At 33.9% G+C, this 25,686-nt stretch overlaps 1 protein-coding gene across 2 annotated transcripts in view; it reads right to left on the bottom strand.

Annotated features, from left to right (window-relative positions):
* Positions 1–25,476, bottom strand: part of RTTN (rotatin) — an 86,350-nt gene extending 60,874 nt beyond the window's left edge. The window contains exons 1-14 of one of the 2 annotated variants that reach the window (XM_035318184.1): positions 25,264–25,476; positions 24,891–25,078; positions 24,102–24,300; positions 22,721–22,798; positions 20,388–20,466; positions 18,968–19,082; positions 18,294–18,444; positions 16,942–17,107; positions 14,292–14,473; positions 9,142–9,257; positions 5,355–5,525; positions 3,810–4,022; positions 2,593–2,705; positions 1,261–1,387 (exon numbers count right to left, since the gene is read on the bottom strand). In XM_035318184.1, coding sequence (XP_035174075.1) covers positions 1,261–1,387; positions 2,593–2,705; positions 3,810–4,022; positions 5,355–5,525; positions 9,142–9,257; positions 14,292–14,473; positions 16,942–17,107; positions 18,294–18,444; positions 18,968–19,082; positions 20,388–20,466; positions 22,721–22,798; positions 24,102–24,300; positions 24,891–25,078; positions 25,264–25,294 — 1,929 coding nt within the window. In that variant the 5' untranslated portion in view covers positions 25,295–25,476. Of the gene's footprint in view, positions 1–1,260; positions 1,388–2,592; positions 2,706–3,809; positions 4,023–5,354; positions 5,526–9,141; positions 9,258–14,291; positions 14,474–15,431; positions 15,512–16,941; positions 17,108–18,293; positions 18,445–18,967; positions 19,083–20,387; positions 20,467–22,720; positions 22,799–24,101; positions 24,301–24,890; positions 25,079–25,263 lie in introns of those variants that run through there. The other variant, XM_035318185.1, reaches the window with a different exon arrangement.
* Positions 25,477–25,686: the final 210 nt, after the last annotated feature.

Genomic DNA, 25,686 nt, shown 5'->3' with positions numbered 1-25,686 from the left:
GATCACTGACTAAAAATTCCTACATAAGAAATGCAAAATCATTATGTTTTGATTAACTTTTTTAAAACTATTATTTTAGATAAAATTTTGTATGTTGTTCAGCACGACATTAAAATAAGCAAAACCTGTAACAGTCAGGTAAAAATCTCACAAAAAGCTACAAGTGTTATTCAGCGGAGGCAGTGTTTTGTTTGTTTGCCTTCTGAAAAACTAGCTCCAATATCTTTGTATTTTAATGAATTGCGCTACAACCATCAATATGAAGTTTAGCTCATTAACACCCATAGTAGAAAATAATTATGCCGAAGTATTATAAAAATCACTATTCTGTTTTAATATTATTTTCACTGATATAAGCCAACTATGAATACCTGAAATCATCTGATGAATAAGACACTACCATTATTAATGCAGAATACAACCTTACATTTTTAGGAAGCTTGCACTCTTTATGCCTTGAATGATCTTTATTAAAAAATTAAGTAATCAAACAATCACAACAGCCTAACAAAAAAAATCAACAATTAAATTTGTTAAAGATCTGTACATAATATTACTTAAATATTTTAAATGTTCCCCATGTTTTTATACATGGAAAAAAAACTTTGTTGTTGTTTTTACAAAGTCTAAGCAACTGAGCAGGCTGTAGGTATATGAATATATATATACACTGAAAGTGTCAGTATTACATTATTCTATTTCCCTTAAGTAAATATTCTTGCATAAAGCTGAAAAGCAGCCAACTAGACATGATTTTTGCTCAGATATGAAAAAAAAAAGCTAAAAAGCACAACAGAAGAAAATGAAAAACCTCCATAAGGAAAATACAAACTGGGCAATCTCATTTCAGCAGACAAGTAAAGATGAACACTTCTTTTTAAAAAAAAAAAAATAAATAAAATCTAAATTAAATTGAAACACTTCTGCAGAGCAGCAGCAAAAACAAACCCACCCACCAAAAAAAAAAAAAAAAAACGATCAGTATTACTAAGAATCCTTTTTAAAAAGCAAAACTGTCAATCACTGGTTTTCCCCTCACTTTAGAGAGGTTCTGAACGGAAGTACCGGAAGTATAATGTAACCAAGTGGTTTTAAATCCCAGATATAAAATAGCACACTGCAAGTCCATGCCTATACAGATCTTAAAGCATATACTGTGATGAGCAGAATTGGCAGTAACAATGCTCTTGATGCTCTTGAATCACACAATATACATTATTTAGCACAACACCAATAGTGAAAGAAAGCTTTAGTTCTAACCTTAACCACTTGAAGACAGCAGTGATAAGCTTCAGTTTTTATATTCAGCAAAGGATGAGCCAATAGATGGAGAAGCACATTCTGACCCTCAGTCTGAAGCAATGGCTTTGCCTGGTCTGACTTCCAACTTAAAATGAAAAATAGTTAAATTTACATTATAAAATTAACTATGATTAACTTTCATATAGTGAATATTTTATAGGAACTAAAGATGCTTATAAAACATTTTCTTGTTAAGTTTCAAGATAACCCATCAAAAATATTTCCTGAAAAGAAAAATCACTTGGTTGACAGTTCAAGATCATAATGTTTTTAGCAAAATCATAACAAATCTTCACATTTGTAAAAATACCTTCTTTCCATACTTATATGTAAAATAAAGACTATCATTTTTCAAAACTCTCTCATGAAAATTAGGAATCTGATAAACATTTATGTTAGTCTGAAAATTTCAAATTCTATTGACTTTTCATAGTCTCTAGAACATAGCATATAATTGTAAAAAACAAGCACTTTCAGATTTGTTTTGTTATCTTTGTTTTTACCTGTAGAGATAGCAGTCCATCTTATTGTCACAAAGAAGATTGACATTAGTCAAAAGATAATAATCAGTTTAAGTGAACTCCTGTTTTCTGAAATTGTAATCAAACAATAACTCTAAATGGATTAGAACACTGAAAAGTATCTTGACACTTCAGAATTAAAAGCTACTAGTATTAGAAAGCTCTTAAAAGTAGTTTCCTTTGGAAAAAAAATACCTACAATCAAGTTCTGAAATGGTATAAAATTCAGATTTGGTATCAAACTTAAGAGCTTGATACAAAATGTTTCCACGCACCACAGAGTAACTTAAGTTCTGTAACTGGAGAATAACATGAAAAATAAAAACAGGCTGTTTAATTAACAAGATTCAATATGCAATATGCATCTTATCTATTGCAATATGCAATAAAATAGGTCCTTCAGGAGTTCTGAACATAATACAAAAGGAACACAAATACACCAGGAACAAAATTTTTTTTAAAGTTTCAAAAGACAGGTCAAAGTGTTTTAAGACTGCTTCTTTGAAGGCAAAATCATAAAAGCTTACACTTAGAAAAGAATAAAGCATGGGCTTTTAGCACCTGACACTCAATTAAAAAAAAAAAAATACCACAGAATGGTACAAATTATTTACCAGAGATCTTACAATGGCTAAAAGAAAAAAAAAAAGAAGTTCAAATACAGAGACAAAAAAAATAATTCAACAAACAAGTTGAGATTTTACTTGAGAAAGGTTATAATTTTTTTAAAATTGATATTTTCTCAAGTTTTATATAGTAAGGTACTTACAGATTTGAGCACATGTGAATGCATTCCTGAAGCAAGGGTAAGTGTTGATGGTAGGGTAGGCTCCTTAAGGCCTGAACTGCCAACTCCAATAATTCAGAAAAATTCTTCTCCCCCTAGAAAGTAAAACAAAGAGAAAGAAACTATCAAATTTGGAAACATAAAAATATAAGGTGTTACTGTATAATCTTCCAGAATTCATCACTGTTTCTACTACACATGGTTTCATTCAGCCTTTCACAGAGCAGCTTATAGTTAACCCAATGAACACACTCATTGGATTTCAAACAAATACAATTTTAGTACCCACTACTGTGAGCTGACAACTCTTCACCTGCTGAATCCAGATAAAGATCAATTAAAGTCACTGGGAATAAAGAGTATCTGACTTTTCACAGCATGAACTAACGTGCTACTAACACTACTCAAAAAAAAAAAAAACTTTAAGTACCCAAGAATAGAGAATAATAAGAGATTTAACTCTTAAGCTTTTAACAACTCACTATTAATAAATTTGTGTTTGTTTGTTTTTATATCTTCCTATGTCTTAATACTCTTGATTAAGAAATATATTAATCATGAGCCACTTAAAATTGAAGGAGATTACAACTTCATTAAGAATAATATTTTGAGTAAATTACTGATTAAGTTCAGAACCTGCTTATGTAAAGGATGAATCAACTCCGATTTAAGGTAGCAGGACATTTCAATTGCTGTATTTCATTCATTTATATTTTAGTTACAACAGAACAAGCATTTTGCACAAGCAGGAATTACTAGTCCATTCGAATAATGGAGAATATTTTAGCGCCATGCTGGAATCTCTTTAACTAATAAAACATAATACAACAGTTGTCTTCATAAGAAAGTGAACCACCCAGATTTTGCACAGTCTAGAAGTAGTTGTCAATTACAACTAGTATGACCGGATAGTTTGGAATTAAAATACCTAAAATATTTAAATACTAGGCAACAACATATACACACGATATATTTAAGTATAGTACTTGCTTTTTTCCTACTACTATGCCTATAATTAGACTATAAATCCACTTACAATATGACTCCTTTTTTTTTTTTCCTTCCCCTCATGAGTATAAAATACTCATATCTGTTATTTTTCTTTCACAATGCCAGAATGCAGTTTTTATGGGGGGGGGGGGGAGCCATAGGAAATAAGTTTGCCTACAAAAAATGCTTTATATAATGAAATTCCACACCTTCTTACGAACTTCAATCATGAAGCTACAAGTGCATTCAATGGAATAAGCAGCTTCTGAAGCTTTTTTATAAATACTGTAGTTCTCGGAACTCATCTGCTCCAGATAGGCTGCAACCGCCTCATGAATGCTTGGATATTCCAAGGAAAAGGGTACATCCAGAGAGAGAAGAAATAAAGCATTCAGCAAACTCTTTTGCGAAACTTTACTCGCCTTCAGAAAAGAAAACAACTGTCAGAATAACACAGCCTGAAAATACAGTAAAACCAACAACAGCATTTGCAGTCTTCCAATAAGTACAATCATTATTGCTACTGCTTAAAATTTAGAGGAAGAAAACAAAAAAAATCAAATGAGTTCTATATTAAGATTTTTTTAATTAAAAAGTAGGAGTCCAGTAAATTCCATTTCTAACATATTTTGCGACTAGTTGCAAGTTTAATGAGATGTGTACAACCAGCCACAGCACAAAGAACTTCATAGATTTGCCAGGTCAATCTACTGTCCAACCACTAGATGGCAGAGAATACACAGACCACAATTATTTCTCTCCTACTAATAAAAAGCTGTGTATATAGTAATATCACATACTAAGAACTGTGATTTCTGTTCATTACATTTTGTGTGGTTGAATTTTATTTGTCTTCCTTACTGCAAGTGTTCATTCAACTTAAATTTTGACCTCAAATGCAGTAACTATTTTCAACTCCTGCTTTTTGCAAATTTAAAATTTTACATTATGTACATGAAAGCATAAAAATTTTTAAAAAATCATTAGATTAATACGATTAATCATTAGATTAATACTCATTTTCAGGGACAAGAAGCAACCTTCATTAGTAAAAGATCTGACGTTCACAGCAAAAAAAAAATGTAATTGAAAAATGAATCTGCTATTCAAATTGAACCATGTCTAAAAAAACTATAATGCAATTTAAACTGACAAAAAATGTAGACATGCAGACTTTTAAAGAGGATTTTTTTTTTTTTTTACTACTTTGCATCCTACAGAAACTTCCAACCACAGGACCCCCATCAGAAATAAATTCAGAAGAAACAACCCAAGAGCTATAAACACAACTTGTTTAAAGAGCATTAAAAACAAACATTTTAAATGTAGAAAGTGTAAAACATTGGCTCACTACATTCCATCAAGTTAAGAGTGATGATTTTACACAATACTAGTCATACTATGTTAACAATAAACAAGCAGGGGGCAGCATAGCTTTGCAAACCATGAATAATACCAGGAAAAAAAAAGTTACAGGAAGAAAAAAAAAAAAGCATTACATTCTGAAAGCCTCATTAAAAAAACGTATTAAAAAGTTTTTTTAGACTTGTATTCTGCAGCAGATTCTGCAGAATGCACCAATATCTGAAAAAAGGACAAAGTCCTCAACCATAACATCAGCCTATGTAAGTCAGATGAATTTCTCTGTCCAGTGGCTATTCTCCCAGCATTAATCACTGAGGAAAGTGTTCCTTTATTCCGTCTTAAAATACAAAACCCAAACACAATCACTTTTCAAATTAGTTATGGCCTACCATTTCTACCGGGAGAAGTGTTTGCAGCAATCTAATAGTGAAAAGAGAAATGCTAGTAAATGCCATTCTGTGATGCACCATCATCACCTCAGGCTGCTCTGCACTTATATTGGCTTTGTGATATAATATAGTTTCTCCAAGCAAACCAAAGACCAGAAGCAATTTGTCTCTCTGAAAAAAATAAAATTAATAAAGCACACAATCATTAGAAATAATTGACATGCTATAATTACATCTTTACAGCATTTATACAGTATAATTATTTTGAAGATGCTAGAGGTACATACTAATTTAGAAATGCAAAAATGGTACAACACACACAGTATTTCATTTGGCTTCCATATAGAACTTCAAGTTCTAGACTTCACTTTACCTTCACTTGTAGTTCTGAATACGTTGTTACCCATTAATAACTCTCTCTCTCATTTCTTCACCTCTTCATTGCTTAATTCCAGCTCACTCCATATAAAACATTTTATATCCCCATTCATCCTCAAAGGAAACATCAGCACATTTCTCAAGTTATATAAAATCTAAAATCACTACCATTTGGAGGGATCCGACTCATTGACACAAGAAGGGATTATTTTTTTTTCTAGAACCTGAAAAAAAACAGGTTTTGTACTTGGAATGCCAGTTTTAGAATGCCAGTTTTCAGAGTAACAATTAAGAAGGCAATACCAGATGTGAGATTTGGCTTATTAATTCAATTCATCACTGTTAAACAGTTAATACCACTAACTCTAGATAAAATTGAAGAAAATGACAAAAAGCAATTGACTAAATCAAGTCTTTAAAGAAATTATAATCAAAAGTTATTACACAATAGGATAAAAGGATTTGTACTCTTCTTATAGAGTACAAAAAAAATAACTTTCTCTGTGTGCTGCTACAGTTCACAAGAGGTAGAGCCTCTGCTGCAAGGCCATGGAATCTCTAATCAGCAGTAGAATCAAAGACGTTATTCCTCCCTGAGACAGCGAGGAATGTTTTCAAAGCTTGTGATCCAAAAAACTGAGAGGCTACAATAACAGAATTTTTTGACATGGCAGAATCAAACCATACCTAAGAACACATGACAGAACTATAAAATAAAAACTTAATTTTGGAGGATGGAAGCATAAAAACATGCATGAAATGCATAGATATGCAAATGTAAGTAATTTTGGAAATCCCAAACAAAAAAAAAAAAAATAATTTTCACGAAGATACTCAAATGCAAAGTTTTAAAACTGGATAAACAAAGGAACATCAAGAAACAGCAAGAAATGCTTTCAAGCTTCCTGGAAGGGAGACACATGACCTCCTCCCCTTAGAGCTAATACAAAACAGAGAGAAAGAATGTTTTCTAAACACTGAAACCTGACAATTCTATAAACACTATTTCTAGTAAAAGATATTTTATTTGATATACTATTAAGTAACATATAGGTAAGCTTAACAGTTGTTTCATACAATTGCCCATTTTCTACTTACTCAAACACTAAGAAAGATAAAGAGCTGTTTGTTGTTTTTTTTTTTTTTTTATCCAATTACTTTACCAAATTTAGCTTTTTTGAACGGCAATGAACAGTTCAGTTCTGCATCATAAATGTAGATACAACACCTCATTGACATGAAGTTTATGTTTAAACTAATAAATCTCAAAGCTCTACCTATGGAAGAACTTTGGTATCAACTTATACCAACATATAACAAATATTTGTTTTGTTTTTTAAATAGGTATAACTGCATACAGTTACCAAGCTTACTTGCAGAGTTTTGCTTATAGAACAACGTTTATTTCCAGGCAGCTAACAGCAATCAATATAATATATTTGAGATGATGCTCATCGTTTCTACTATATCTTGACAGATTTGTATGCAATTGAGTATACTAATTCAACTATATATATAGTATATATAACTATATATATTAATATATAGTTATATATTAATATATAAATTATACATTATATATTTATATATTAATATATAATTCAACTATAACAACTAGACAAAGATTATATTAAGCTTCTTAGATTATTTCTGTTACCATCTGTATACTTTGGGAACTATCTCTTTGAGAATATTAACAGCTACACTTTCTCCCTTTTCTCCTCGGGAAGCCATTCGGTGGAGGATATACGGAACGGTACCTTCTCCTCCTTTCCTTGTGGGCTAGCTACAATAGTTTTTGAGTATTTTGAATGTCCTTGGGTAACCAACACAATCCTAATCTTCAGGATGCTTTTTTCTAAGGTTAAACAATTAAGAATACCACCTGGGCAGTGTGGTAGTAGTGTGGGAAGATATGGGCAAGTACCTGTCACAGTTGTCTCCTCCAATAGTTTTAAACCTTACTACTGAACAACTGTGGAACCCTAAAAAAAACAATAGAATGTTTGAAAGAAGCATGCCCTGATCTTGGCAATGCCAGAGTGTTACAGCTTGTCACACTGTGCTGGGGACACTCGTTATGAAAGCATCTGTCTTCCTGAGCAATCCCTACACATATTAAGGCGTTACTTCCCTAGATGTGACAGACATCCTGCTGAATATCACTTGCTGACAGGAACTAGAGAATAATTTTCTCCTTTTGCTTTATTTTAATTAAACCACTCCTTATCTCAACCCATGAGCCTTTTTTCCTCATATTTTCTGTCTCTGTTCTTCTGATGAAGGGGAATGAGAGAGTGGTGTGGTGGAGTTTAGCTATCCGTCAGTGTGAAACCACCACGGTTCTTTTACAGACTCTTCCAAGCACAACTTCTTAGATTAAATAGATGCAAGAAATCTTCAGTATTGACTTGATGTTGACCAATGACAATAGATTTTTGACGGATCGATATACTAATTCAAAGAAAAAAATTCTCATTCTTGGATAGGTTCTATAACTAATATATAATCATTTGTACAGTAGCAAGTAGGTAAGTCTCCAGTAATATTTTAATAATTATTGCAATACCATTGTTTCATATTCAGTGGCATCTTCATGAACTCTAGCTAAAGTCATGTGCATTTAAGATGACAATTCAAATTTTTAGATAAGTTTCAGTTTCTTCATCTCTGATAAACTTGCTACATGAATAAGACATGCTGGCTAATGTTTCAGCTTTCCAACACCTTCAAAAGAGCAAGTCACCCATAGCTACTTCACCTATTAATCACTAATTTAATATTTAATCTCTATAATGATTCTTAACTATGCTCAGGTATGTCTTCCCAGCAATTTAAATTGCTCAGCCATTAGCACCATAACGCTTCGAATCTCTCTTGGGCCAAACAGCTTTCTCCTTTCTTTCCCAGAAAAGCAACAGAGTTAGAATAGCTTAAATCTCTGCAGAGATCTGTAAGCCCTATATGGGAAGTAGATACCAGGTACTTTACAATTCCAGTTTTGGACCTAAACAGTTATCTCCCTACTTTTAAATGGATAGTTTATAAAGTGTAAATAAAATGAAAGCTGTCATTTAAATCAAAATGCTCTTCAACATTTTTAGTCAGTACTTCTCCCTTAGATCCTTTCTTATGTGTGTTTCAAAGGCTACTTAACAGCTTTTCACTACAAGACAAAACTCATGATTTATTTTCTTGATGTGAAACTTCAATATCTTTTGGTAAAAGAACTTATATTTAAAATAAAAAAGACTGTGCCAATGATAAAACCAGTAATAAACTATTTAAGATTTTTGAAACGATAGCTCAGCAGAACATTAGATATGTATATTAATCATGGCAGAAAACGTCAAAGGCTTACAAAAGCAGTCTATTAAATATGTCTGACTGAAGCCTAAGAAAGTCTTACCAGTTCTAATCCAAAAAGGCTTTCATCTTCCCAAACATTCTCAGAAATAGCATCACCAATAAGGTACATGTTTTCAACAAGCAACTCAAGAACTTCCATTGTCACTCTCCTGCTGCCTAGGAATACAAATGAGAGGATAAATTAAAATATAAGCAAAATAACATGATACTAAGACAACAGCATGTTGAACAAGGGATTATTCCAAACCTGAAATTTTGAAGTGTTAGTTTTCCTGTACACTTCTATTAAACTAATGCTAACTACACTCAACCAGCAGTAGCTCTAAAAACATGGCAGACAACAACTACGCAAAACCACAATAGAAGACATTAAAGCAATCATATACATGAAAAAAACACACTGCATTTGCTTATATCCTGCAATACAACTTAAGTCTTATTACAGCTGTAAATCCAGTTACTGGATTTTGATGAAGTTCAGAATAGTCACTTATCTCCACCACTACATCCATCAAGAGAGCTGGGTTACAGATATTCAATATATATTGCCTATTCCTGATAATCTGCATTTTCAGTATAGCAGAGTGGCTTTCCTCCTAGACTGTTTTATTTGAGATCTTCTTTTGAAAGGCAGATGAATAACCACTTTATCTGCTTGTACTTTTCTCCATAACATTTTCTCCCCTTTGCTTAATATTTTGTTACTCCTTCTGACTCAGAATCTCTTAATAACAAGGCTACTCTGGTCTGTCTATTAATGACTTTGATACTTTGTACAGCTTTATGCTTGGACTTGGGACTACAAAGAAACCCGACCCAAGTTTAAACATTTACAGCCTACATTGATTACAAATACAACCCCTCCCTAAGATCCACAAATAATGAGACATTAGAGAAAAAGCAGTGAAAGACTAGCATGCTTCACAAAGAACAAGGAAGAATATCTGGAGCTCAACCAAGTATTTTCAGCCTCAGATAACAGAGGATGCCAAGGATGTTTGGCATCCTAGAGAACCATACTGTGACAGTTTCCCCCAAATACTTGATTTATCTCAACTATTGGCTTAGTTACTTCTTTATGGTATGTTTCTATTTAAAAGCATGGATGAATTCTACACACCACTGAATTTGCCAATTCATTTTTGAACTATGATAAAGACTTAGCATTCCTCAAGATCTGTTTTAACAATTAAAAAGCAAACTCCACAGCTTGCTGCAGTGTGTATAAGAAGAGAATAAAAAATAATTTATCTACCTTTTGTAGATTTTACACACTGCAGAAGCCTTTTTGGTATATTTGAGGCGGAAAAAATGCATGCATCAGTAATGTAGAGAAAATGATGAAAGCTCATGCAATTTGCAGCTGAAGTGTTCTGCTTTGAGTGAGCATATGGCAGGAAGGGCACAAGGCCTTTTTGAAGGCTTACTTTTTCCAATCTAACAGAAGTGCTGTATTCCATTTACTTTAAGCAAATATTACCAATTTGAGAAGTATATACCTGATAACTCCAAAAAGTATTTGTTCTCTCTTCATTATTTTGCAAATTCTTAAGCAAGCTTGTGTCTAAAGCAGTTGAAAGGTGACTTAATAAATCATTAGGAAAAATAAAAAATTACAATTATAATGCAAGTATTAAATAAGGGTGCTTTTGAGTTATAGTTTCAGAAATTTTTGAAGTTAAAAGCTAAACATTACATTTGCAATAATGCAGGAAACAACTTCCATGTACAAAATGTATTCTGTAGCTGGATACCAGCCTCGAAGACGAGAGTGAAGAACATATAATTAACTTGATAGCAAATAAAGCAGTTTTCCCAATCAAGTACTGACTGGTTCACACCATACCAGAAATGACTGCAGTGACATCTTACAATAAGGGAGATACTTCATGAGCAGTAACAGAAATATCTTAATTAACAAAAACGCTGTTCCACTATTCCTACTTCATAGGCTAGTACAAACTCAGAACTGTCATAAGAATGAGTTGACAGAACCAATGAATAGGACCAAGTCAGTATTATGTTTTTTCAGAATCATTTAGCATGATTAATATTTTGGAACACTTACTTTAATATAAGAAACCCTACCTAGGGAAGAATAAGACAAATATATTCATACACATACAAAGATACTGAATAGTTAATTCAGCTGACTATGGCCTTCCCGCTAGGCAGATTGCTGAGATAACCTGTCTATATTGGTATAATCTCCTTATCCATATACAACACAGTTATGAATCAGATTTCAAAAGAAAATAATACAATAGCTAATCACATCAAACATAGCTTCCATTCTCCATGTATTAGTATTTTAATATAGAAATATTAGTATTTCTATTGAAGACTACACTAAAGAATATATAATTAACCTGATAGCAAAAAAAGTTAAAGTAACTTCTTACAGCTACACAAACTAACTAGTTTAGCAAATTGTTACCTTCAGATCTAAAAAAAAATTCACAAATATTAAAGGAAATGTAAAATGAAGTACTATTAAATCTCTCTGCAACACTGTTTAGAAACTATCACGAGGAAAGATATTAAGTGCATAACATGTAGGCAAGCCTACAGGAACTGCAGATAGCACTAGTAAGAGCATCAAGCAACAGGTACTCAGATATCAAAGTGGACCAGGAGCGTGAATTGACATACACACAACTATCATGTCCAGTTGTTTTGAATTGTCTGTAATACAATTCTTCATACAGATCATCACTATTGCTGCTACTCATCTTAATTACAGGCAGACAAATAACAAACACAGGTTTATGTGAAGAAACTAAACTCTCTCAATCTTTGCCTATGTATGAGGTTAGTATGACAAGACAGCTGACATGATAGTGGCAAATCAACAGGATGGGACTTCAGTCAAGGAGAGGAATCTAGTTCTAAAATAGAACTCTATCTAAAACAGAATTATCTCCATCACCTGATGTTATATATAGGTGAAACTGGGAAGCAATATGAGAACTTTTAAATTGCTACAGTATTGGCAAAGTAAAGGAATTTGAAATTAAGTAACATAGCTATTCTCCAAACCCAATTCTGAAACACAGTTTTGTGTCTAAACTTGGCTTGTAAGAGCACATTTGCACCTACAGAGCTGGACCAAAACCACATTAAAGAGTTTGATCTTGCAAGCCAATCTAGCTGAATAAGGAAGCAATAAGGTGTTAGAATATCTATTTGTTTTACTTTTAAAACGTAACTTGCAAGACCATTCCACCATACTCTTACATGAGTACATGTGCAAGATACTCATTTCTCAATACCTGGGGGAGTCAGTATGTGTTATGAGTTCATTATTACTAAACACACAGTAAGAAGGATATGTTCAGATTTAAATAATTGTCATTAAGATATTCTGTATTAACACTGACTTTAAACCACTGAACCACAGACAAATACGGTAACTAAAAAATAACCACAAAACCCAAACCAAACAAAAAACAACCAAAAAACACTCAACTACTGATTTCTGAAATAACTTTATATCACAAACCAGGTCAAGACAACAAAATAAAAATTCCAGCAAATGTCTCTACACAGAACAGAATTTGAGGTTAATCAAATGATATATCGTAAAATACAAGTAAGTGAATTTTACAGTAGGGTTACTGATTTTCCTGTACCTAGTAAATTAACTAGTTGGAAGAAAAAGGATATTTATTTTAAAGTGATAATAATGCTAGTAAAGGTTCCTGTTCATTTTACTGAAAAAGCAATTCAGAAAACATCATTATGTGGAAAAATGTGTTACAGCGCTGTAAGACAGTGACTGTCTTACAATGTCAGTGTGCACTCACATCACAGGGTTTCAGATCAATGGGAAATAGATAAAAATATTGGTTTTCTTATCTGTCTCATTACAGCACAGTGGAAGATGGAAGAAATATGATCTATTAGACTAAGTAGAAGTTCAGGAAAAAACAGGGCAAGAAAAATGACCAAATTCATCTGAAAATGAATTTTAGTTCTATGATAAGCTGCAAAGAAACTTTAAACAAACACTGCTCAATGATGGAAAAACTCACTGTATTTTAACTCGGTAGATTTGAAATGACATGCCAGAAATAGAAAAGATAGAAGATTTTCTACATAAGAAGTGATGATGCCAGAAGTCAAAAATGTGCTTCTGAAGGGTTAGTATTAAAATATAGTATCACTATCCTAAAAGGAAAAAGCAAAGATCTTATTAATGTTTGTTTGTTGTATTTCCAAAAAAATGGATTGAATAACTTTCCTAGTGTTATTGATGTTACCTGATGTTACTATCAAATACATTAAGTACAAGTGTATTTTGTGATAAAAGAGTAAGTCATAAGAAGTTATAAGCAGTAAAAAAAAAAAAAAAAAAAAAAAAAAAAAACACTAAATAGAAGTACATATTTAATTTTTGTAAGTTAAATCCTCATATTCCAGCTCAGGAAACTGTGACAGGTGCCTTACCAGGAAAAAAAAAAAAGAAAAAAGAAAAAAAGAGAACTCCTAGTATTCTAATCACAAAACAATATGGAAATAGCTGGAAATATATATTTCCAGCTCCTATATTTGAAAACCTTACCTCTTCTACCAATATCTATTTTGAATTGTTTTACAACTAAATACCATTTTAGACAACCTAAGAGCAACAACACTAACAAAAGGTTTTGCAATTTAGAATTTTTGAGGTGAAATAAAAATCATTAATTGCAATTAGACTATCTTTACTTGTTTCTTACTTCATACATAATAATAATAATAATAATAAACAAACATTTTTTGCCAAATTTGTGTTTATTAATTCTTGAACATGAGAAAAAACACAAGCTAAAAGAGATTGGGACACATATTTTGGTAAGCGTGTTTGTTTTTTTTCCTTCTTCCTGAGAGATGTTTTATTTCACCATGCAATTTTTCCCCTCACACACGCACACTTATTCCTACCACTCCTCACTATCATCAGTAAAAAGCACCTAAAACTTCTGCAAGTCTGCAAATCAACCAGAGTACTGAAGCTTTATGTTCTGAACAAAATCTCCAGGAAACAACTGCTATAATTAGCTACAGTGCATCAGTAATCATCTTATTCGTATAAGTACCTCAAATAAGTTACTTATTTGAGGTACTTTCCTCATAATACCAACTTCCTAAGAGAAAGTATAGAAAATGGAAAGATAAAGTGAAATATTTCATTCAGAATTTTCTCACCTGTTCTTAAAAGAGGTATAGCATTTTCCAAGACTGAAACACAGAACTGAGGAAGGCTAAGCTGCTTCATCTGTAATTCTAAAGTGTCTTCATTTTCAGTATCTGGCAGGTCAATATGTCCTACATCAAGTGGAGAATGCAGAGAGATTCTCGAGTTTGCATTTGCTTGGGTACTGTTTCCACTTAAAACAATAAACAAAAACAAAAGATAAAAAGAGAGACATTAAATCTTGCAAAGAAAATCCATATACATAAAAGATGACAAGTATTTTAATGTCTTCCTTCTGTAATGCATCCCCCTCCTTCCCAATCTTTTCTGATACTCACCAGTGTTGCAGGAAGCTGGAGATTTTGTTGTATGTTTTTTTTGTTTGTTTGTTTTTTAAATCATAACTGGTAGGATCACAAGTGAATGCCTACTGTTTTAGCAATCATTTTCACACTTAGAAATGTGTACTTAAACAAATTCACATGCAATAAAAAGATACAATATTGCAAGAGAAAAATCAGTTGATTTTAAACTCTTTTTTTAATCAAAGTCTAACAGATGCTAGAAGCAAGGCCACATTAAATCAAATTTCAACTCAAATTATACCAACTACATTAAAACCATTCCATGCAGCTAGCCACAGAATCCTTAGAAAGAAAATGGAATACCCTTTGTTACAGAATGTAGGGCTTTCTCTGTCCACTGTAAAACAGAAAATATTCCCTTCCCCCAAATGTGCTACCAAGTATATATTAAAAAAAGCTTTATATACATGTCTTAACCATATAAAAATATATAGTTCATAACTTCACTTTCCAGGTGCTTTCAGAAGGAATTTAATTCTGTTGGGTGCATTATAATTAATGTAATTCTGAATTAATCTAACTAGCATTGTAAACAACATTTCAATTGCTTTGAATTTCTTTAACAACCTGTATGACATTTATAGTGTTTTTTTTTTTTTCCTATTGCTGCTAAACAAGCTGAAGAAACTGAATTGTGACATGACTGTGCTATTTTGTCTACCTAAACAGAAAAGATATCTCAAGAACAGTAATTAAGAGTTTAAAAGCTATGATTAAGAGGATGATAGAAGACTACAGGTGAGATAAGAGAGTTCAACAATACATAGTGGTTCTGACTGCACTTACCAGAGGGTAAGGAAGGAGAGGTATCAATCAAAAACAATTCAGAAGAGTAAAGGTTAAGTTTCCAGGCAGAATTTGAAATAGACAAACAGACAGATTGAAGAGTCTCAAGATTCAAGAATAAGGAAAAAAGAGTTACTTATAGAACTGCAAAAACCAAATAGTTTATATATTATATATTATGTTCAAAAAGATAAGATTCACTAACAATTGCTCTTCCATGTTAGAATCAAGAATGTCAGAAAAACATTATAATAATTTCTGTTTCATTGGCTCCTTAAATATATTTTCTATTCAATGTTACAATTTTTTTTACCTTATTTCTGAGTTACATTATATCTTCATAACAAATATGATTCAGGGGCAGTGAACCGCAGAAAGGATGCATGAAGAGAAGTGTACCTTCATGAACAGCTCTCAGTATGGCCTTATACTTTTAACAAATTATCACTGTCTCACCCTCTGTTTCATATATGCTTCATCATTGGCATTAATTTTTATGTAGATTTCCTTACTACACTGATAGCCAGAGCTCTCTTGCACAATATGCTCCAACATACTGAACTGTTAGCTGTTCATCTTGGAAAAACAGCCAGCTTCTAGAATGCCTAACGTCTGGAGGTCATTTATAGTGGTAGATACATAGTAAAACCTGAATATACTATACTTAAGGTGAGTAAAAATAACCTCTTAACATAACAACTCACTCTCAAGATGCATATAAACCTAACTATGTGAGCTGTTCTCATCTGTAAAATCACTGTCTATTTGAATACTTAAGAGTTACTCAATCATTAAGCCAACATGCCATAAAGACTCTAAAGAACTACTAATAAGCACACGGTAAGGATTATGCAAAACCTTTTAAGTTCCCAAGTATTGAGCAGTAAATAAGATGGTGATTCAGGACTGGTAGCTTTAAGTATATTGTGTCAAGATAAGTAACATATCCACACACAAACAACAAGCTCAGTATTTTGAGGACATGTAGAGAATTTGGAATTTCATATTGAAGCTGCATTTTTATAAGATATACAGCTGAAATTTGTTGTCAGTCACCAAGGTTTAAAGAGTTTATTGGAAATCTTTATACAGCACAGTATTTTTGACAATACTTTACACCATTACCTATGTGACCGTCATTCAGTTTTTAAGTACTTATGTGGTCATCTGCTAACTAAAAAAGAAAAAACCCTGACGTTACAGCAATAGTATAAACATCTATTTACGTTTTACCAATACACACACAAACAGCATAATAATAATATTAAGAGATTTGTTAAAAGTATTGGTGGATACAGAATATGGCAGGTAAAACTGATCTCAGGTATTCTCAACGCTATTTAAAGAACTGTTTGATTTTTTGCACCATTTGATTACTTTCCATAAACATGGTTTGAATTTTAGCTGGTTATAAAACTCACGTAATCCCACAAACTGCAAAGGAGTTGATGCCCTAATACCTCAATTAATATTATTAGTAGAGGATAACTTTATTTCCTATTTTATTCACCTAGAAGATGCTGCATCCCAATCTTGACCATCTCCTCTAGGACGCTGAACTGTCCTTCCAATCACAGATGGCCGAGGACTACTACTTCCAGGTGATGGATTCTGAGAACGAGGAGGACCTCTTGCTTCTTGACAATAAGATATAGATGAATTCTGTGAAGCTGTGCCTTTATAAAAATCATATCATCCATTAATGAAATCCATTATTCTTAAAGATACTGTATAATTACTTTTACCATTACTTGACTAAGGTAGCATATGAAAAACTACAAGTTTGGCAAGCTAGGACAGCCTAACACTAGCAAGTAGCAAAACACTGAAAACTACGGTGTTCATTTATTAATAATAAATTTTGATTATTTAAAAAAAAAAAAAAAAAACACTGGAATAATTTCATGCCATATTTTGGTAACTGTTTTAGTCTTAGAACTGCAACACTGGAGGAAAATATTTTTTAAGCTACATAAGCTTCAAATTAATGTTGCACTGGATGTGGTCAAGTATTTGAAGTCAAGCATAAAGACACTGAGTTACAGATATTAAAACATATCAAAAAAGAGCCAACATGAAGATTTATGTAATAACCAACCAAAATACAAACATGGTCTATACAAACTAAGGCTATTGGATTTGCTTCTGTTATAATGTAATTAGTAAAGAAACAGCCAATAGAATTCACTGAGAGTAAGAGACCAAGTATAGTGGCAATTTTATGAAGAGAATCAGACTGCCATTTTAGAGAAACAAAGTTGATTAAATCCAGCTGACAAAATGGAAATAAGAAAATCATTACAGCTAGCCTACATTATTAAATCTACAAAATTTAAGCCCTGAAAACATTTCCCTAACAAAAAATAGCCCTGTAACTGTAGAACTGTAACATCTGAAACAATCATTGAATTATTCTCAGCTATCAGAATACAAAGAAGTTACGATGGTTCAAGCAATTTGTAAGTAAACTATTAAGCACTAATAGCTCAAAAACTTTTCTGAGAGACTGCCCACTTATATTTTACAGATTTCATTTAGCTTTATTTAAAAACCCATCTCCTGCTAACATAAAAATAGTTGTCTACTGAAAAAAGTTGGTACATGGAATATCATAGGAACTGATTTAAATAATACATTTAAATTTGAAAATGTTTAATATTGAAAAATAAATATTCTTAAATAATGCAAGTACTCAAGAAACATTTTCTAACATAAATAGTACTGAACATCATCACTTAGCAAAACAGTTTCACAAGATTCCGTTCACTATAAAGTAGTGCTTTTATTTTTTTTTTAATAACATTAGACATTCTTTACCTGTAAGAAAAACACAATAGCATTCAAACAATTTAAAAAACCTACCTTGCTCAGTGGAAAAAAAACTTGGATCTCTGTGAAAGTTAAGTCTGCTTTTTAAGAAGATGCACAACTGTTGCAGGCATGACACGGCCTGCAAAGCTAATCGATGCCTTCCATCTCCTCCAAAAGCCAAGTTTAGCAGAGATAAAAGGCTCTGCAAATATAAAACCATTAACACTAGAAGCTCAATATTAATGCACTTTCATGAGCAGTCAGGATAGAAAGAACCTTGCACTAAATACAGTTGACAAATTTTTCTAAGTAAAAATCATAGCAATGGATAAATAGGTTTAACTCCTGTTTTCTCACTGAATACAAGGCTATCAGTCTCAAATAAAAACTGAGTTTCTCATTATTATATTTACAATTAAACCACCACTTTCATGATGGGACCCCCTTGGTTGGTGTGTGTATGCCTGGGACGCAATTTTGCCTTACCCAGATGAAACAAAGTATTACTTCACAACACACTTCATTACTGACTAATAATACATGTTACTACAACAAAATAATTTTCTAAGTACAATATAGAGCTAATGTCACTGTTTCAGTGCATCTAGAGTTTGACTTAAAGGGACTTCTGCTAAGAAACAAATTGTAGCATTTACTTCGTTTCTTACTTGACAAAACTCATTCCATAACAAAACAAAATCCTTAAACTTGATGTTAGTTCTTGCCTGAACAATCTTTGGTCTTTGAAGGAAGATCTCAGCAGGAAAATCTTGCATAATCACATCCTGAAGAAGCTCACAAGTACTCCAAATTAAACTCCGGTTGCTACTTCTCAAAGAGCTGAAAATGCAGTTTGTGTTTAAATGTACATTAAAAACAAAAAAACAGCAGTAATCATTAGCTTGAACAAGTCTCTGCAAGGAAGTTATAATGACGACGCTGAAGAACCTAAAAAAACAAAGCTGTAATTCTACTGTCTTGCATTTTTTTTAACTTGAGTTATTCCTTAGCTACGTTAATTCTGTATACAATAAAGGAAAAATTCAATTCCAGCTATCATATAAAATTAAGTTCCCAGAAGAGAAATCACCATATTGATTCTGAATTTGAAATTAAAGTAAGAAAAACTGGTAATTCCCTATGAAGCTAGTGATTATCTCAGTGGTATACAGCAAGCAATCTAACACTTACCAAGCTTTTTCCATTAGTAAGGTTCATGTAGAACTTCAAAGCACTCAAATTATATATGTGGGAAGTTACATAAAGTAAGAAATTTAGTAGCTATTAGCTAAAATGTATTATAGTAAATAAAAGAGCCTTTTGGACGTTCTACTTCAGATTTCCCTTTTTCTATTTTTACTGTTTTAAAAACCACTATGAAAATTCAAACATCCTGTTCCAAAAATCTAATTTTTTTTTCTACCCTCAGACATAAAGCAGATGAAAAGCTAAAAAGGTTTTCCAACTTCAGAGATCCTTTGAAAGGAAAAAAAAAAAAAAAAAGGCAAAAAACTATTACAAGAAACCTTACAGTTAACCAGTCTTGCTAAAAAATCCAGTTAATCACAATGCATTGCAGGCTATGCCAGAGAATCTATCCCAGCTCTCACAAGGAATCCCAGCTTTCCTTGGGCTATTTCAAACACTGGTTTTCTATACGAAAGTTTAAAGAAAAAAAAAAAAAAAGCAGAAAAGATCTGAGTGCCTCATTGCTTGAATAAGGCACTGCAAGACAAGTTACTGGCCTAAACTTTGTTAGACTACCACCTGAAGTATGGATTTCTCTGTCAAGTGGTGGGGAGGGGGGCGTGATGGGGGGTTGGAAAGTAATGATTTTGTTCCAGCATGTTCTAAAATTAACTGAATGACATATTTGATTCACTTGACAAATTTAGAAAACTGAACCAACATGAACAAAAAATGTACTCTGAATTGAACACTAAGAATTGATACAGGCATTAACAAGAATCCTATCCTGTTACAACTCCTTGTTTATCTGCTCTCCTAAACTTCATTGTAGTATTTACAATCATTTATCAAAGACTAACTCAATGATTATTTACAGGAACAGCCTAATGACAGAAACACAGAAGTTTAGAACCCCCAAAATCCATTAAAAAAAAAAAAATGCTTCTATTACTGTACCTTTCATTTGATGAAAGAATGTGTCTATCAGTTGAAGTAAGAGTTAGCCAAGGAAAAGTGGAAAATTTCAAGCATTTTGCTGAAGAAAATTAAAAAAGCAGGTATTTTAGAGCATATTTTATAGAAATATTAAACTATATATTTCTAAAGCAGTCAAATATGAGATATATGATATGATGCTCTATATGAGTAGAGTATACTAGAGTATAACTATCAAATATGATAATCTATGTGAAATATGAAAAAGAAATACCTTTTACTAAATATAGATTTAAAAAAATGAAGTGCTACTAATGAGTTTTCAGCAATATCAAAGAATAAAGGCCAAATCACAATGAAATATGATGATTAAGGGCAAGCTGTGCCTGACCAATCTGGTAGCCTTCTATGATGGAGTGACTGCAGCAAGTTGACAAGGGAAGACCGACTAATGTCATCTTCCTGGATTTCTGCAAGGCTTCTGACACAGTCCCACATGACATACTGATCTCCAAAATGGAATGATATGGATTTGATGGGTGGACTATTCAGTGGATAAGGAGTTGGCTTGAAGGTCACACCCAGAGAGCAGTAGTCAATGGCTCTATGTCCAGATGGAGGGTGGTGACAAGTGGTGTCCCTCAGGGGTCTATCTTGGGACCAGTGTCGTTTAATACCTTCATCAATGACACAGACAGTTAGGATCAAGTGCACCCTCAGCAAGCTGGCAGATGACACCAAGCTGAGTGGTGCAGTTGATACAACAGAAGGAAGGGATGCCATCCAAAGGGACCTGGACAAGCTTGCAAAGTGGGCCCACAAGAACTTAATGACATTCAACAAGGCCAAGTGCAAGATGCTGCACCTGGGTCAGGGTAATCCCAGACATGAGTAAAGACTGGAAGAACTCATTTAGAGCAGCCCTGCAGAGAAGAACTTGGGGGTTCTGTTGGACGAAAAGCTCAACATGAGCCAGCAGTGTGTGCTTGCAGCCCAGAAGGCCAACTGCATCCTGGGCTGCATCTACAGAGGGGTGGCCAGCAGGTTGAGGGAAGGGATTGTGCCCCTCTGCTCTGCTCTTGAGAGGCCCCACCTGGAGTACTGCATCCAGAAGGATGTGAAGATGTTTGAGTGGGTCCAGAGGAGGGCCACAATGATGGGCTGGAGCACCTCTCCTATGAAAAGGACTGGGGATGTTTAGCCTAGAGAAGGCTCTAGGGAGATCTCATTACAGCCTTTCAATACTTAAAGGAGGCTTATAGGAAAGATGGAGAGTGACTTTTTACTCAGTCAGACAATGACATAACAAGGGAGAATGGTTTTAAACTTAAAGAGGGGAGATTTTGATTAGATATTAGGGGGAAATTCTTCATGCAGAGTACGGTGAATCACTGGAAGAGGTTACCCAGAAAAGCTGTGGATGCCCCATCCCTGGAAGTGATCAAGGCCAGGTTGGATGGGGCTTAGAGCAACGTGGTCTAGTGGGAGGTGCCCCCGCCCATGGCAGGTGGCTTGGAATTAGATAGTCTTTAAGGTCCTTTACAACTTGAGCCATTCTATGGCTCTAAGATTATTGAAATAGGTTTTAACAAATGGAAAATACAGTATTAGTGGAAGAGTACTTGATCTACCATGCTTCCAGTCAATTTATAATTTTGTTCTGCTGTTAATATTTGCATAATCTCTAAAAATGGAAAAGTGACCTCATGCTTTTACTCTTAAGGCGGGAGAAATTGTAGCTGTTACTAAATTATGACACTATATAACTCTTAACATACTTTAAGTTCATAAAAGTTATCCCACAATTCTGAAGATAGATAACGCACTGCTAAGTAATCCAGTGATTCATATGCAGTAATTCTAAAGTCAGTTTTTAAAATCTACTTCTCAACACTGTATTATATGTTAATTATGGAAATTGCTACTAGCATACTGGTACAGGCAAAGACTTGTCAAAGTAATATTTGCCTGGGTTCATCGATTTACTATTTTCATATTTTACTGACAATAAATAGAACTGTAACACTTTTTTCATTTAGGTATAAGGTAAAGATTTCTAAAGCACCTAACCTAATTTTCTGGAAATTAGAAAGGTATTTCTACTATTTAAAAATTACAGCATACTTCAACATACTTCACATATTCCACTACAGCTATACTATTTACTAAAGAAGAAAAAGATTATACTGAATGACATTTTCATAAACTTTATAACTAAAGGTTCTGTGATACCAAAATTCATAAAGTAACAACAGGAAAAAGAATAACCAATATTAATATTTGAAATTCAATCTATATAACATCTCTATGGACTTTCTGTAATTATATACACACTTAGTAATTAATATACATACCATGTGTTCTTCTGAGAGGTATTTCTAACTGTGGCATATTACTTCTATCTTGACGAAAATACCCAGTGAATAATCCCTCTTGAGGTGGAAATACAATAAATAAAGAGTAAATTAAAAATTAAAAAAAGAGAGAGCAGAAGTTAATTTATCTTTATTGCTTTACCTGAACTGCCTCCTTTTTGTCCTGCTAAAGAAAGTGATTTAAAATGAACTCAGGAAAGCAAAGCAAACAAAACTGTAATCATGTCTCATTTTACAAGTGCATTTTGCAATTACCCCCCCCCCCCTTTCTTTTTTTACACTACCTCACATGCTGAGGGAGAAATAGCAGCTAAGATAATATTTGTAGTAATAAAAGCAAGTTTTATAATTAACTGTCAAAAACTCCATACCAATGCTGCTACTTTTTCAGGTCAGCTGAAATTTTGTGTCCCCCATATATATTATGCATATTAATATTTAATAAATGCAAACTATGTAAAAAAGAAAAATCTCCACAAGGTACCTAACATAAAAAACAATCTCTCTGGAACCTATTTGATCACTCATATATGCAATTTACAGTATAAGAAGGAAATGTGTATTATATTTCAATTAGGGAGTTCCAAATAAGTATATTTTAGGAATGCACATATTACATTACATACATCAGGGATCTTAGATGAAAATCTTGCTGAGCTTTTAGTGGGACATGAGAAGGAGAAGACAAAAAAATAAATCAATCAACAGCCATCGGATTGCTCCCACAAATTGAAATTCCAAGCATTAGACAGGCTGCAAAAACAACAGAAAAGCTACGTTTATCTCTGAGATTGCACAGCATGAGTGACAGAGCTGTGGCCATTACTACTGTACAGCATAACATCTGTGGCTTTCCCACAGATGTTGGAGGATTATCTAAGACCTTAGTAGTTTTAAAAAAAAAAAATTTCTACTAGGGTCATTTACTGCTTATATATTTTTATTTTTTTTTACTCCTCCCAGAGCTGAAGTCTGCTATGCAAAGAAAGGTAGCAAAGCATGCCAGCTTAATTATAGTCTCGTTCAAAAAGTCACTACACTCTCTGCCAAAAAGCAATCTTTGGAAGTTATTCCTGTGTCATGCCTCTTTCGAATTATAGTAAATTAATAAACTCTGTGGAAATGGACAGAAGGTCTGATTACAAACAGGATTTTTCTTGTGCAGATAACTTCATTAAAGGAGTGGTGTTACATGATTAAGGTAAGGTCACGCTTTTCTGGCATAATCATAGATGTCACTGAATTCCAAAGAATACATTCATCAACTACACCTCAACATGCCCGCTTTTCAAAACTTAGAAGCTGTTCATCTACTTTATTTTCATTCTAAATAAGTCACACTCCCAAATATATAGTTTACCTTGTTGATTTACTGAAGGCTGAGACTGAGCTTGATAATCTCCTGATAAATAACTAGAAGGAATTTCAGCAGGAAGTAAGAACAGTCCATCCACAATCCCATCAATTATAGCTTGCAAGTTTGGTTCAACATCGGCACGAAGCTGAGAAAAGAACTCCACGGCACCAATTCCAACCATCTTCTGGGCAGCAGATGGATGCTACATTAGGACAAATAATTGACAGTTAGCTGGAAGAATCTCAAGGACTTCTGAAGGAAAGGAAGGAAAAAAAAAAAAAAAAGTTATAATTAATACTTAAGTTTGATTTGCCCTTCATTTTTGTTTTTTTTTTTTTTAGACCTTTCACCAGCATCAAGGATATGCTTTTTAATTTATGCTGTTTAGCTGCTGTTTAGTGATTAAAATATTCTCATCAGCTGAAATCTCTAAAAATTCTGCAAAGTTTTCTCAACCATTTAAAAATAAATCATACCACTGTTCAAATCTTCAGTTTTCATGAACAACACAAGTGCTTGTCCAAGAAGAAATTAAACACTGAATGGGAAACTGAAGAAGAACTAAAGTAGAAAGACAGTTAATAATCATTTATCCATTTACCCCTCCAACCAATTGCATAGCAAGCCCCTGAAACGGTTTCCATTTATGTTTACATAGAATGATATTTTTTTTTTTTTTCCTCTCTTTGTAAAAGACGTGTAGAACCTCATTACCAGGAGCTACAAAACCACACAGCATACAGCTTTATTTAGCACCTCAAAGACGTAAAGATAAAGGAACGTTAGTCGTACCTTGATCAAACTGTTTACAAAATTCAGCACTTCCTCTTTCATTGGCACTACCGGAAAATTGAACCACTCAAGCAGGTTAAGAAAAAGCACTTTCTCCTGGACTAGATCGGCGTAGGAAATCAAGTTGTGATCCAATTTCAGCAGGATATTCCTCAGAGAGCGTTCTCTTATCTCTGCCAGCTCATGACCTGCCTCCCCCAAAGGGACAAAACCGAGTAAGATTATGGGACAATTTCTCATTCGGACAAAAACAACGCCCCTCCGCCGGGGCAGAGGACAGGGGCAAGAAGCACCGCGGCCCAGTAACGGGACTGGACGGACCGCGGCACGGAGGGGGAAGGAGAGAGAGAAGGAGGGTGCCGCCCGCCGTTACCCAGCTTCCTGACGAGCGACACCAGCTCCATGGCGCTCCTGCCGCCGCCTCAATTCAACCGCCGCGCCGGTTCCGCCAACCGCCCCGCCGCGCCCGGCCAGCGCCGCCCGCGGGGCACGTCGGGAAACGTAGTCCCCTTCGCTTATCCGCCTGCACGGCCGCGAAGCACCCTGGGAGCAGGGCGCTCCCCGCGCACATATGTACAGAGAAGACCCAGAGCGCGCCGGCGGGAGTGGAACTAACTACAACTCCCATGGGGCTCTGCGCGCGGACGGTCTCATCGGCGGCGGGGGCGGGGTACGGCCGGGGCTGAATGCTAGCATGGCCTGGCCCAGCTCCGGGCCTGCGGCGCGTTTAGTTTTTCGTTTAATTTCTTCAGCCTGCTTGCTGTTGGTTACCCGTGCCTTGGCAGCTCAAGGCCTT

This window comes from Oxyura jamaicensis, chromosome 2, assembly GCF_011077185.1.
Source record: "Oxyura jamaicensis isolate SHBP4307 breed ruddy duck chromosome 2, BPBGC_Ojam_1.0, whole genome shotgun sequence".
Taxonomy (NCBI): Eukaryota; Metazoa; Chordata; class Aves; order Anseriformes; family Anatidae; genus Oxyura; species Oxyura jamaicensis.
Note: the sequence above shows the minus strand (reverse complement) of the source record. Positions and strands in the feature narration are given on the sequence as shown.